A 12,112-nucleotide genomic window follows, 5' to 3' on the forward strand; every position below is an offset into this window, starting at 1 on the left:
GTAAAATTCCCACTAGTGCTGTTTTGGGGGTAAATTCCAAACCCAAGTGTGCTGTCGCCACCGGGGAGAGGGCTGATTCCTTGCCAGGCTCTTCGTCTGTGGCTTGGTCACATGTTGGCGCCACAGTCCCCTCGCTCCTTATTTTTCTGGGAGAAATCCATCAGAAATGGGCACGTTGGCTCCTGCCAGCAGACGTGGAAGTGCCAGCAGGGAGTTGAGGAAGATATTTTGTCGGTGCTTTTCTACTGTGTTCAATTTCTCATCTTTAACGTTTTGCAGGATACCGACTTATCAAGAAATATTCCTGGGAAAGTCAAAGTGTCAGCACCTCATCTCCTGAACAGGAAAAAGAAGTGATTCCGCACTTGGGTTTCTCACCCCCAAAAAAACCGCCGCCACTGCGGAGTCCAGAGCCAGTGCCTGCGGCTGGGACAGACCGACCGGGACTGCGGGTCCACGTGACTGAATCGAGCTTCCATGGTGGCAGCCAGGCAAGGACCAGTTCCTGCAGCGTGGCTGAACTGGACTAACTAAACTTGAGAACAAATAGTGTAAAAACACGCGAGTAAATTGCCAGCATGTGGTCAGTGACGCGCTCTCACGCGGTTTGTTCTCTTAACGTTGGAGCCGAGTGCGCGCTCCCCGCGCTGCCGGGCAAAGGCGTGTCTGAATTCGCTGCAGCAAAACTCTCGTGACGTTTGGGTTCTTCCTGCTGCCTCCCGCTTTCCTCTGAAGGGGACTGGCGTTCCTGCTAGGACAGTTTCAGCGCTAAATGCTTCATTTGAGAAAAGGTCGGATTTCGTTTTTCCCAAAACCTGCCCCCGGCTGCTGAGAGCTGGAAGGTGCCACCCCCAGCTCTGGCCCCACTCTCAGCGTCCCAGCCCCGCTGTGCTGCCCGGTTATGACCTCAGGGGAGGTGAAACGGGCAGTGAAGGGTTGGGGGGGGGTCAGAATGAGCCCCTGGTGCTCTGTTGGCACAACCCCGAGCACTTACCCAACCCCAGCTAAAGCTTACACGAGAAACCAGCACAGGCATTACAAAACAGGGATTAGTTTGGTCTAGAAGTCAAAACTTTTAATTTATTTTCTTTTTGAGGACAGATTAAACATGATTTCACCCCTTCCCCACAGCAGCACGGCCTGTTCCTTGTCCTCCCACCCCGTGTCACTTGCTGCTGCTAGTGCACCTCCACCTAGCTGAAGTCCTTCCAGCTGTTCCAGCTGCAGGCGAGCTCCACGGGGCACTGACACAGCCTTTCCGTCACAACACTCAGGGCAGAATATCTGCTACCTAAGGTTCACGATTGAAGTTGCACAACATAGAGTTCCAAAAAAACCCCAACAACCCAAAAATAAACACCTCAAAACAACAACCTACAACCTAGCAGAGAGTAGTGGTGCTTTAACATGGGAAGGTTTACAACAGTTTACCAGTGATGACAAAACAATTCCCAAATCCTGTTTCTCTGACCTTAAAGCATTTGTGGCAAAAAACCCAAACCTCCAAACATTAAGTAGACGGTTTTCTACCGCTGTGGACTACACCAGGGACTGGCTCCCTCGTCACAGCAATCTTCAGGCTAAAGTAAAGCGACGCTCCTGTCAGAATCGTGGCTCAGCAATTCCCGCACACCCACTGGTGTCCTCAGGTCCTTGACCAGGGACTCTGTAACAAATAATTCCACCCACAGCCGCCCCAGCTTCTCGCTCAGGGCCGGCCCTCACACATGCTTCAAGGTGGACAAACCCAGAACTACTTTTAGCTTAAGCACAGGCTACATCTCCACTTGCGTTAAATACATTTATTGCAAACATCTTTACACAAAAATAGGTTCTTTCTAGGCCATTCACATGCAACTTAAAAGGCGAGAAGCAGCTACCTACAATGACGTGGATACTTAACCTATACAAGTTTAACGTTTGCCACGCTCGGTAAAATATTACATCTTCTCTGAACTGCTCAGCCCTGCACAGCTCGTTCGGCCCTGGCCACGGAGGGCTCAGGAGCCCGAGGTGTTGTTGCTTCCGAAGCGCTGGTTGACGCTGTGCAGCAAGTGCTTGGGGAGGCAATTCCAGGAACTGGCCAGCATCTCCTTAAAGCAGATGACAGCTTCGAGGCACAGCCTGGGCGAGAGGGGAGACACGGCTGCTGTTAGGGAAGCTCCTTCAGCTCATTTATGAGAGCTCGTTCCCACCCTCAGTGCCCAAGGGGTGTTTCTGAGAGGAATCTTGCTCTGTCCCCTCATAACTGGCTGCTGTTCTTGAGAGGAAGAAATCTTTTCATAGATTTTAGGAACATAAAAGTGTCTGGTGGTTACCCGGCACTCCCTGTGTTACATGGAGATACGACACTTTTAACAGCAAAGTCTTGCTTTCTTACCTTACGAGAGATCTTGGTTGTAGAGAAAACACAAGTATTTCATTACTGTGAGCCTGGGGGTGGGAAAAGAGAGAGAGAAGCAGTTGGGTTACGTGGGCTCATGCTATTACAGGAGCCATGGCTGGGGAAGGGAAACGGTTTGGGGCGGCTGATGGTGAGGAGTAGGCTGGGCTCAATGCTGAAATCACAAAACTCAGAATCGCTCATCAAATCCTACAATGGGGAACGTTATGGGCACGAAACGTTACGAGCTTGAAATAAAACTCACGGCTTTCGAATGGGCGAGCAAGTTGTTGGCACAGCCTCCGAAGACGATCACCTCTCCCTCTTCGCTTGCGCAAGCCGTGTGCCACAACCTAGAAAACGAGAGTTCAAGCGAGCAGATCGTCACAGCCATCCTCCAGAAGCGACGGAGTCGCTTCTGGAGGATGGCTGTAACGATCTGCTCGCACTTCTATTTTTTTTAGTAAGTTTTAATAAGGGAAGTGTCTCTCATACCTCGGTTTTTCAGAATAGTTGTGCTCAAACTGGATCCACTCGTTCTTGCTGATACAATAAATCCAAGCATCACCTAAAAAAAACCAAATACAAACAGCGTTCGGTTCATTCTTCCATGTTTGCTGCAATAAACACGTTCTCCGGTGTCCACGTCTGTTCTTAAATAAACCAAGTGTTTTAGGAAGAACCTCTGAGGGCTGCCTGTTTGAAAACCGGTATCCAAGAATGGTTTACGGGAGCAAAGTCAGAAGGGAAATGGAGCTGTGAAGCTCTTCCCAATTGCCATTTGCATCAGGTACGTTTCTTTAGAGCAGATTCATTTCTAGAAATAAAAGCATCTCAGCAGAGTCAGTGCCTGCTGCCCTGTGAAATCAGCTGCTGGCCGTAAAGAGCTGGATTGCGATGGCACGGGAGGAATTTAAGCAAGAATTTAAGGCAACAATTCAAGCTTTCATGCGCAACTGCTCCAGAATGCAAAGATAAGGCATAAAGAAAACACAGAATCCTTTCGGAGTGACTTACTTAACGGCTGCTTGTCAGTGGTGAATCCTCCAAAGAGAAAGAGGTGATCGGAGGAAATCGGTGTTAAAGAATGCCAGGATCGGCCAACGGGGCAAACGCCTTGTGTGATTCTGCGTTTGAAGAAAAGCGCCACAAATTACACCCCGTGCCACGATAAAATAGCGCTGCTCTTTTCGGCCCTGATGATTTTGGAGGTATTTGGAGGACGCGGCTTCCTACTGTGCATAGCTCGTGACCCAACAGCACATTCCCTTTCTTCGGATGCCATAAAAGAATCAAGATTCTGACAGCAAGAGTCAGCAACTGATCCGGAGGATCCATCCCACCCAAGTTTGTTTACTTACTTGAGTTTCCCAAGTTCACTAGAATGATTACAGTGAATAAAAATGGAATTTTCCTATTGCTTTACAAACAAAAGAGCTCAAGCTGTAGTACCTACATTTCATTCCACTCCCACGTATCCAAATTCAGATAGTAAAGATCATTCATTCGGGATTCCTAAAATGAAAACAGACCGTGGTTGAAATATTCTGCTCAGGTTTCGGGAACGCGTCGTGAAAAACTGCACCGGCGCTTACCCTGTATCGGCCTCCAAACACGTAACCTCGGTTGCCAATAGTAGCGCAGGCGTGAGCTGCTCGTGGCGACGGAGTTTTACCCTGTGGAAAGAAAACATGAGAGAAGACGACGACCTCAGCCTCTAAATGAGACCATGATACAACCAATTGTTCAAACAGTATTTTTCTTGAGTTCCGAAATATCTGAGACCTGTGAGCCGTAAGACAAGGCAATTCTCTGGTCACCTAAATAAGGATTTATTTGAAATTTCATCTCCTCCAATTCTGTAGCAGTATGGCTCCAGTTGCCCGTTCCTGAGTGCTCCGGGGACACTTCGAAGGGTGTCTGTTTGTAATTACAAGAGTGTTTTGTTTTGTTTCGATCACAATCTAGCACCCAAGCCAAATGTACCAAACCCTCACGGGGAAACCGCCCGTTTCATTTTCCTGCGCTCCCCGTGAGCACAGTGCTGCTGGAGCGTGGGAGAAAGCACATCAGCAGGCAAGAAAGATGAACAGAGACCAAAAGAAAAACCAAGTTTTCTGCTTCTGGAGGGAGGAACTAGGTGAACAAATGGCTAAATTCAGTTTAAATGGTCTCAAGAATGCTACGGGATAGGCAGCGGGGCGTTTTTTCTACCAATGGTGTTTTGAATCCCCAACACTCCTTCCCCTATGAGCATGTTGTAGGGTAAGACCACGAACACGAGCTAACGAGGCGTTGCCGAGTCCACATATGGGAGAGAAACGAAGAGTCCCACCTCGCTGGCAAGAGAGCAAGGCGCAGGGAATGAAGGTGGCTTGCGTGGGAAGCGCAAGAGGCAAAGTGAGCCCTGGACGCAGAGCCCTCAGCCTCAGAGCATTTATTATCGCCTTAAGATAAAGCACGGCAAGAATTTCAAGCACAAGACTCTATACTTTCATGTTGAGAAATGAAACAAGGCTGCAGGGGGGAGCAGGGAAGTAGAAAAATGTATTTTGGGTAAATTTCCGGGCTTCTTGGTTTGCAAGGAGTTAACACCATCTTCTAAAATAACGCCAGGGAGATAGAGACTAGAGGTGGGATCCCCCCTGCCATGATCTGAGGAGCGGCTGAGGGGCCTGGGGCTGTTCAGCCTGGAGAAGAGCAGGCTCAGGGGAGACCTCATCGCTCTCTGCATCCCCCTGACAGGAGGCTGTAGGGAGATGGCGTCAGTCTCTTCTTCCAAGTAATAAGTGACAGGACAAGAGGAAATGGCCTCAAGTTGCACCAGAGGAAGTGCAGATAAGATATGAGGAAGGATTTCTTCACTGAGAGGGTTGTCAGGCATTGGAAGGGGTTGCCCAGGGCAGGGGCGGAGTCCCCGTCCCTGGAGGGATTTAAGAGTTGGGCAGACGTGCTCAGGGACATGGTTTAGTCGAGGACTTGTCAGTGTTTCACTAATGGTTGGACTCGATTTTAAAGGTATTTCCCAACCTGGGCCATTCTGTGAGATACAAGAGGTTAAGAGAGCTTCACACCACGAGTTAACCGAGCACACAGAACATCTGCGGCCCAGAGGCACCGCTGCCCCCGCGTCACAACGCACCGAGGCCGTTTTATCAGCATCCTCTCCTGACGTGACAGAAATGAAAGCAGCGAACCCAGGCCTAGCAGAGTCAGGCTTGTTTTCACAGGGTGCTAGAAGAGATGAGGTGCACAACACACACATTCCTTAAGAGATGTAACTTAACAGAACTGACATAAGAGTAATAATTACCGTAGTTATAGGCTGGCTCCAAGTAAAAGTTTCAGTGTCCAGGACGTGCACGTGGTCGTTCCACCCTCTAGGAAGACCTGAATTCTTTAAAAATATTACATCAGCGACACGTTTTAATAAGCACTAGTCAAATAGGGATGTTTAAACAGAAATTACCTCAAAGTTTACTTACCCAAAAAGAGGTTTCATCGAATTCAAAAGTTCCCAGTTGTTTCCCTTCAGGAAAATAACCATAGCCTCCAAAAAATATTAGCCTGAAACAAAACGTGCATCAGGATCGATCAGAAATGCCACTGTGCCTGGTGCTACAAATTAAAGTTCCACAAAGGCTGTGCTCAAACCGAAAACTGGAAAACCTGGGAAGCTCCTTTGGCTTCGTTGTTTCCAATAAATCTACAGCGCAAGTTTCCCAGGTGTGGGGCCCCGTTTCTTGCCTCATCGACCCAACCACCCACATGAAATCCCTCTGTAGCTCTTTCCCAAGCCTCAGGCTTCCGAGCTTTGCTCTGGTTCCAAACATGTGAAGCTCCCAGCCCTGCTACTGCTGGTCACTGCGGGGACGCGTGCCCGGCAGGGCAGGAGGACATTGAGGGATGTTACAGGCAGCAGAGCTTCTGCCAGTGAAGTTTTTAGTTTTGGGGATGTTCTCCTCTGTGTGACACCCCCTAAACTAAACACTCGCAGCTCTGGTCTCACACAGATTTATATCTCAGCTGACCACATCGAGTATCACTACAATAATGTTCCCCCATCATGGATCTGAAAACCAGCACGATGGGCAATTGTTCTGTCTTTCAGGAGTCGCTGCAGCAAATCACCCCGCAAATATTGGAACAATCAGCTTCCTCCCCCGCTCACGGACAAAGCAGCGTAAGCACCTGTAGCGCTGCACACCAAGATCACAAAACACGGCTCAAACACAAGGACACGCGGCAACCCTGATTTCTTCTGCCTTGGCAGCAGAGACAGAGGAACTCGGTGAGAAACCAGCCCTGAATAGATGCTCTCAGACCCAAAAAGCCCCTTGCTGAGGTAATTTGTTTCCACCGTCAACCTCCTGAGCAGCTGGGGTACAGCAAACTCAGGGCAGCAGAAAATTACGGGTCTAAACCAGGGTCTTTCCTCAGCCCATCCTCCGGCGGCAGAAGGCCGGAACATTCTCAGCACAGGGCCCCCTTCTCACGGCACTGACCGAACTGGGGAGGGCACAAGGCGACAGCAACGTGAGACCTTCTCCTTGTCTCTCTCGTCTTTTCCAAGGTTTGCAGTGCCAAAAGGCCTCATGGCATCTCTGGGAAACTATCCCAAGAGATCAAATCAGATAACACCAGCTCACACACGCCTCGTTTCGTGTGACGAGCACAAAACACTTCGCATTTGAGGCAAGTCGCTGAAAGTAACCACGTGCAGCTTTGAGGCTAAAGTGCTCTTCAGCTATCAAAAAAATACAAAATGTCACCAAAAGACAGCATTTTGCACGACACCGCGAGTCCTTCACGGGATTATTCTGCAAAGAGTAATTCCTGATGCAATTACCAAGAGGAACGACATCGACACTAGAGACCCCGACGGTGTTGGTTTTGAAGCGACGCACCGAGAACGCACCGCGGACAATTTGCCTGCAAGCGCAGCTGTGCCGGCTTTGTCGACGGAGCCTTACTTGTTTTTGTAAACCCAAACGCCGAGTTTGTCCTTCGATGAAGGGGGCACCCCCTGACACTCTACTCTGACCCACTGCAGCACTTTGTCCGTGGATCTGGAATTTAACATGTAGAACTGCAGAAAATAAAAAGATATTTTTCTTTTACCCACACAGTTAGCTTAAAGCTTAAGTCTTACTGATGTTAAAATGTTAACTTCTAATTAACATGTACAGGTATAGAAATAAATGAAAATTCTTTTTCTAGCTGCACAGAGTGCTGACAACATTTGGAATAATTTATGGCTCCAAAGATCCTTATTTTTCTGCAGATTTGTTTTAAAAAAGTGACTACAGACATTGAGATTTACCATCCAAAAGCTGACATGGGATACAACAAAGGTGTGGCCAAAGCTGCAATTGTCTTACAATTAAAAAAAAAAAAAAAAAAGGTTAAAAGAGTAGTTTTTTTACGGTAGCGTCCTTTCTCTGCGTGTTTCATCATTTTACATGGAGAGAAATAGCCGACAGACATTTACAAACTAACTGAAATGTAAGAATACCACAGCAGGAAGGAAACAGGTCACACTTCATAAATGTAGTTGCTTTCAGCCTCTCTGCAAGCATCACACCGAGCTACTTTCAGTTTATATTGAAGAGCGAGGCCAAAAAATCTATTTAATTTAAACCACGCTCCCAGAACATCAGAAGATCTTATCAGAGATTCCACAGAAGAACATCTAAGGTTAATAAATCACCTCCTGATATTATTTCAGCCAAAGCCTGGAAATCCTCCTCTTTCAAAAGAAGGAAACTCGAAAGCGCCAACACAAATATGATTTATAAGGGTGAACTGCACAGGAATAACTGCAACGAGAACACAAAGAGCAGGTTGGGGCGCTCCTTCGGTTGCGTAAAGCTACTGGTGTGCACCTGTCACGTGAAATGAGGCAGAGCTGAAGGCTCTGACGGTTTTACAAATGTCACGTTATCTGACCCGCTGCAGAGAAATTAATACGCTGAGCTGGTTAAAGTCAGTCAGCTGATCACCCTCATGGAAGAAATCAAAGAAAATTAAAAAAAAAAAATCCAAGCAGTAAGCACCGTTATCTTGTTAATCAAAGCACAAAACCAACGTGGTTTCTATTAGTTCACATCTGGGGAAGCCGTTGACAGGGTGGGAAAGCTGGTGATCTGCTTTCCAAGGACTAGAGAGCCAGCCAGCAGGTGAAAATCGGACACTGCAGAAGCTCCGGCGGACACGGTGGCTGGGTACACGTTCTGCACCGTGTTACCGACAGTTCTGCACCGTGTTACCGATATTCAAGCTCTGGAACAAGATCCAACCTGTCCAGCCATTCACGAGAAAACGCTTCTGTGATTTGGCAAGATGACAGGTTTCTTGCCTTGGATGGATTTTACTTAACTGGAAAGGCCACCTCTAGTTCATAAAAAATGGGAACAGAAGCTAACGAGGAGGAATTCATTGGTGAGAAGAGGTTTATCTTGAAATTACTGACCTTGTTTGTATTGCCACGCGCGTGATGTCCCCCGAAGAGGTACACCACTCTGTCTACACACACAGCACAACTTCCAGACATGGAAGGTGGAACATCTCCCTCAGTTTTACTCTTCTTCCTGGAGGAATGGTTTAAAATATTTTATCTGATATAAATGACCAGTGACGACTTTAGCCAAAGTGGAATTTTCCAACACTACCGCTGTGTTTTTAATTCCAGCAGGTCACCATGGACCACGCGGTTAGGAGTTCTTCACACCCTTGCAGATCTAACAATTTATGACGGTGACCTGGTATGACGGAGGGGGATGGGGAAAAGGTGATTTAATTAATACATGTTTTGTGGGGGTGGAATCCCGTTGGCCCGGTTCGGGAGTTTGGTACGCCTTTCCCAGTCAAAATCCTCAGGCAGAGAGGATGCACCTGTGCAAACTCAAGCTTTTTATTTCGCTACTAGGTTTTTAATATTTGTAAACTGCGTTTAGTATTTGTAAACTACTGTAACTGCAAGGATGAGCTTTAAGCCCGTGTCCAAGGCTCTCCTGGATCCCAACGAGGACGGGAAGTGCTGCAAAGGGCCCAGAGGACTTGGCTTCGCAGCGCTCGGTTCCCTTTCCTCACCCTCTCAGGCATGTGGGTTTCACACAACTTCCAGGCTCCCAGCGATCTGGGACGACCCAGGAGTTTCTCTGGCTGCATCAACATTTAAAAACCAACTCCTCAGCAGCACAACAGAAACACTCAAGACAGGCTTCCTCACCGATGTACCACTGTAATCAAAAGTGGCCCAAACACAATTTCCTGGTGCTATATCCTGCGCCAGGCATCCCAAAACGCTTCACACTGTTGATCACGTACTCCTGTCCCAGATGCCTCTCCTACTTCAAGCTGTGAAAACATATTTGTTGTTCTCACAGAAAAAAAAAAATATTAAAAAAATTTGGAAATATTTTACACATTTACGTAACAGCTTGAGAGGTGGGAAAAAAGAGATCAGGGAATTCTCTGTTCACAGACACTCGGCATGCTCTCTACACTCATTTAAGAATTTATCTCCCCCCTCAATTCATATAATTATTACTTAATAATTACCATCTTCCAGTCTCCATGTTGTAGATCCATATTTCATCTCTAGGCAGATAGAAGTCATAAAATCCCCTCACTTGAGCATTCTGCAGAACAGGTTTAAAAAAAAAAAAAAAAAGGAAGAAAAGCACCATTAGGAGGACGCGGGATGTACGGAATTACAGACTGGGGCAAAGGTTTACACCCCCTCGGAGATCTAACTGCAGACCAGAAAGCAGCAGGAGCAGTCCCTGCCGCACGCCTGCACCTCTCACCGGCAGGACAGCCCGTGGTGAGCAGACGTCAGCCTGTTTTAGCCTCTGCTGGGAACCACACAAGCTCCCAGCAGAGCCAAGGATGGGGGTAAATGGAACTTAGGCCTCCTATCCGTAGCCCAAGCAGGACAACTGGGGCCAAAGAGCCAAAACGTCCTTTTTAATTCCCCCACGCCGTGCACGACACCACAACACAGCAGAGCTTTGTCTTGAGCTACCAATTTATTTACCCAGTTCCTTGACAACTCATCTTCGTTCCTGTCAAAACTGTGAGATGACTTGTTTGTGCCTGCAGCACATGCACACCCCGGTGCGAGAAACGACCAACCTGGCATCATTAACAGGGAATATCGAGTTGTGCTGATAATGCTGTAAACAAAAGCACCTTTCCGCATGATGCGCTTTTCAAATCAGGCGGCGCTTCTCCCTCTTCCACCAGACGCGCGAGTTGATGGACTGCACCCCACAGAAGTTACCTGTCCGCCAAAATCTGCACTCAATGCTCACGGCGCGCTTCGGTATTTCAAAACTCTTAAATGTCACACTATTAATTTATTGACTGGAGCTTTTCCTTTCCGGGGGAGGGCTAATTTTACAGTCACTCCCAAACTAATGGGTCATAATTACCAGCGCTATGGGTGGCAGAAGGCTTACTTAACGAGGAGCACGGCGTACCTTGTAGCCTCCCCAAACATACATGCAGCGTCCGTCAGTGACGGCCACGTGCCCGCTGCGCTCCGCGGGGCTGTCATTCTCCAGCTGCTCGAAGCTGTCCTCGGCTGGAGCCAGGAGATCTTCGTCAGCCTGGAGGTCTTCGTTATCATCAGCCATTTCAATACAGGGCTACATGCACAGAACGACAGAGAGCGAGGCTTTGAAAACCACCAGAAGGAAATAAAAAGAGAAACTACACGCTGCTGTTCATTTTGCAACGATGCTTCAGTTGAAAAAGTTATCCTATCGGTCAAGAAAGTTTCAGATGGGGATTGCTTACTTGCGAGTAATTTATAAGGGCTCAAATTGGCAAGGGACACCAAGGTCTCTATCTTATCTGTAAATACATTAATTGACGACAAAAAAACCCCACGACACACAACGGAAGGCATTTGAAAGCTTTGCCTATAATAAGGTTTTCCCCAAAGTGAAAACTCCTGCAGCTTTTCAGTCAAAGTCTCTTAGGGCTGCCTCAGCCATGTCTCACACACACAAACCTTCCTGTAGCTGGTAAATGCAGGACATTTTACCTATGTCGAAAAAAAAAAAAAAACAACCAAAAATACAACACATAAAACAAAGCCTCCTGCTCCAAATCACGCCAGCATGCAGAAGGCCAGAACACAGTGTCCTGGAAAGACAACAGCTGTATGCACCCTGGCTCTGGCTCCTGAGCACCGCGCAGCTCAGGGCCAAGAGAGAAGAGAAGCTGTGGAGCGTTCAGGGAGTGTCCAAGGCCGGGCTGGATGAGGCTTTGAGCAAACTGCTCTGGTGGGAGGTGTCCCTGCTCATGGCAGGGGGATTGGCATGAGATGGCCTTGATTGTCCCTTCCAACCCAAACCCTTCCGTGGCTCTGTGAAGGGCTGCCTCCACGCCAGGGCTTTGCTACACGATGAGCTCCAGGACCACGCTGCCGCCAGGGTCACCGGTACCTGAAAGCCCACCTGTGGGAGGAATCGAGCCAGGAGGAGACTCTGACGTCAGCCCTGTCAGTCACCCTGGGTTTGGCGGGACCCTGAAAAGCCAAAGTCAGCTTTCACCTGAGAGTCGCTCCCGAGTCCTCGTCTGCTTTTGGCTTTCTTGGAAACCACCACACGAAGGGTTTTTTCAGATGTGGAAGAGGTCGGACAGCCCAGGCGATGGGTCTGCCCAGCCCGGCAAAGCCGGAGAAGCGGAAGGAGCCATAAGGAGTGTGTCGAACTC

The 12,112-nt window shown here is 48.2% G+C and overlaps 2 protein-coding genes across 2 annotated transcripts in view; one reads left to right on the top strand and one right to left on the bottom strand.

The window, feature by feature from the left end:
* NEMF (nuclear export mediator factor) overlaps positions 1 to 357 on the top strand; it is a 21,101-nt gene extending 20,744 nt beyond the window's left edge. Inside the window, exon 32 of the mRNA XM_009866374.1 lies at positions 280 to 357. Coding sequence (XP_009864676.1) covers positions 280 to 357 — 78 coding nt within the window. The remainder of the gene's footprint in view (positions 1 to 279) is intronic.
* A 1,430-nt stretch (positions 358 to 1,787) lies between these two features.
* KLHDC2 (kelch domain containing 2) lies at positions 1,788 to 11,045 on the bottom strand. The gene is made up of 13 exons (XM_009866375.1): positions 10,870 to 11,045; positions 9,947 to 10,026; positions 8,856 to 8,973; positions 7,357 to 7,472; positions 5,869 to 5,950; positions 5,697 to 5,780; positions 3,979 to 4,059; positions 3,840 to 3,898; positions 3,401 to 3,510; positions 2,879 to 2,951; positions 2,649 to 2,736; positions 2,381 to 2,433; positions 1,788 to 2,124 (listed from the first exon to the last, which is right to left on the bottom strand). Exons 1-13 carry the CDS (start codon positions 11,023 to 11,025, stop codon positions 2,001 to 2,003), a joined length of 1,224 nt encoding a protein of 407 aa, XP_009864677.1. The 5' UTR covers positions 11,026 to 11,045; the 3' UTR covers positions 1,788 to 2,000.
* Between the last annotated feature and the right edge of the window lie 1,067 nt (positions 11,046 to 12,112).

This window comes from Apaloderma vittatum, unplaced genomic scaffold (assembly GCF_000703405.1).
Source record: "Apaloderma vittatum isolate BGI_N311 unplaced genomic scaffold, ASM70340v1 scaffold26883, whole genome shotgun sequence".
NCBI lineage: Eukaryota > Metazoa > Chordata > Aves > Trogoniformes > Trogonidae > Apaloderma > Apaloderma vittatum.

Coding starts and splice junctions, on each gene's coding strand:
- KLHDC2 (XM_009866375.1), bottom strand. CDS start 11,025: ATGGCTGATGATAACGAAGACCTCCAGGCTGACGAAGATCTCCTGGCT. Junction 7,473..8,855: donor CGCGTGGCAATACAAACAAG/GTCAGTAATTTC, acceptor TATTTTCTGCAG/TTCTACATGTTAAATTCCAG. Junction 4,060..5,696: donor GGAGCCAGCCTATAACTACG/GTAATTATTACT, acceptor TTCTTTCCACAG/GGTAAAACTCCGTCGCCACG.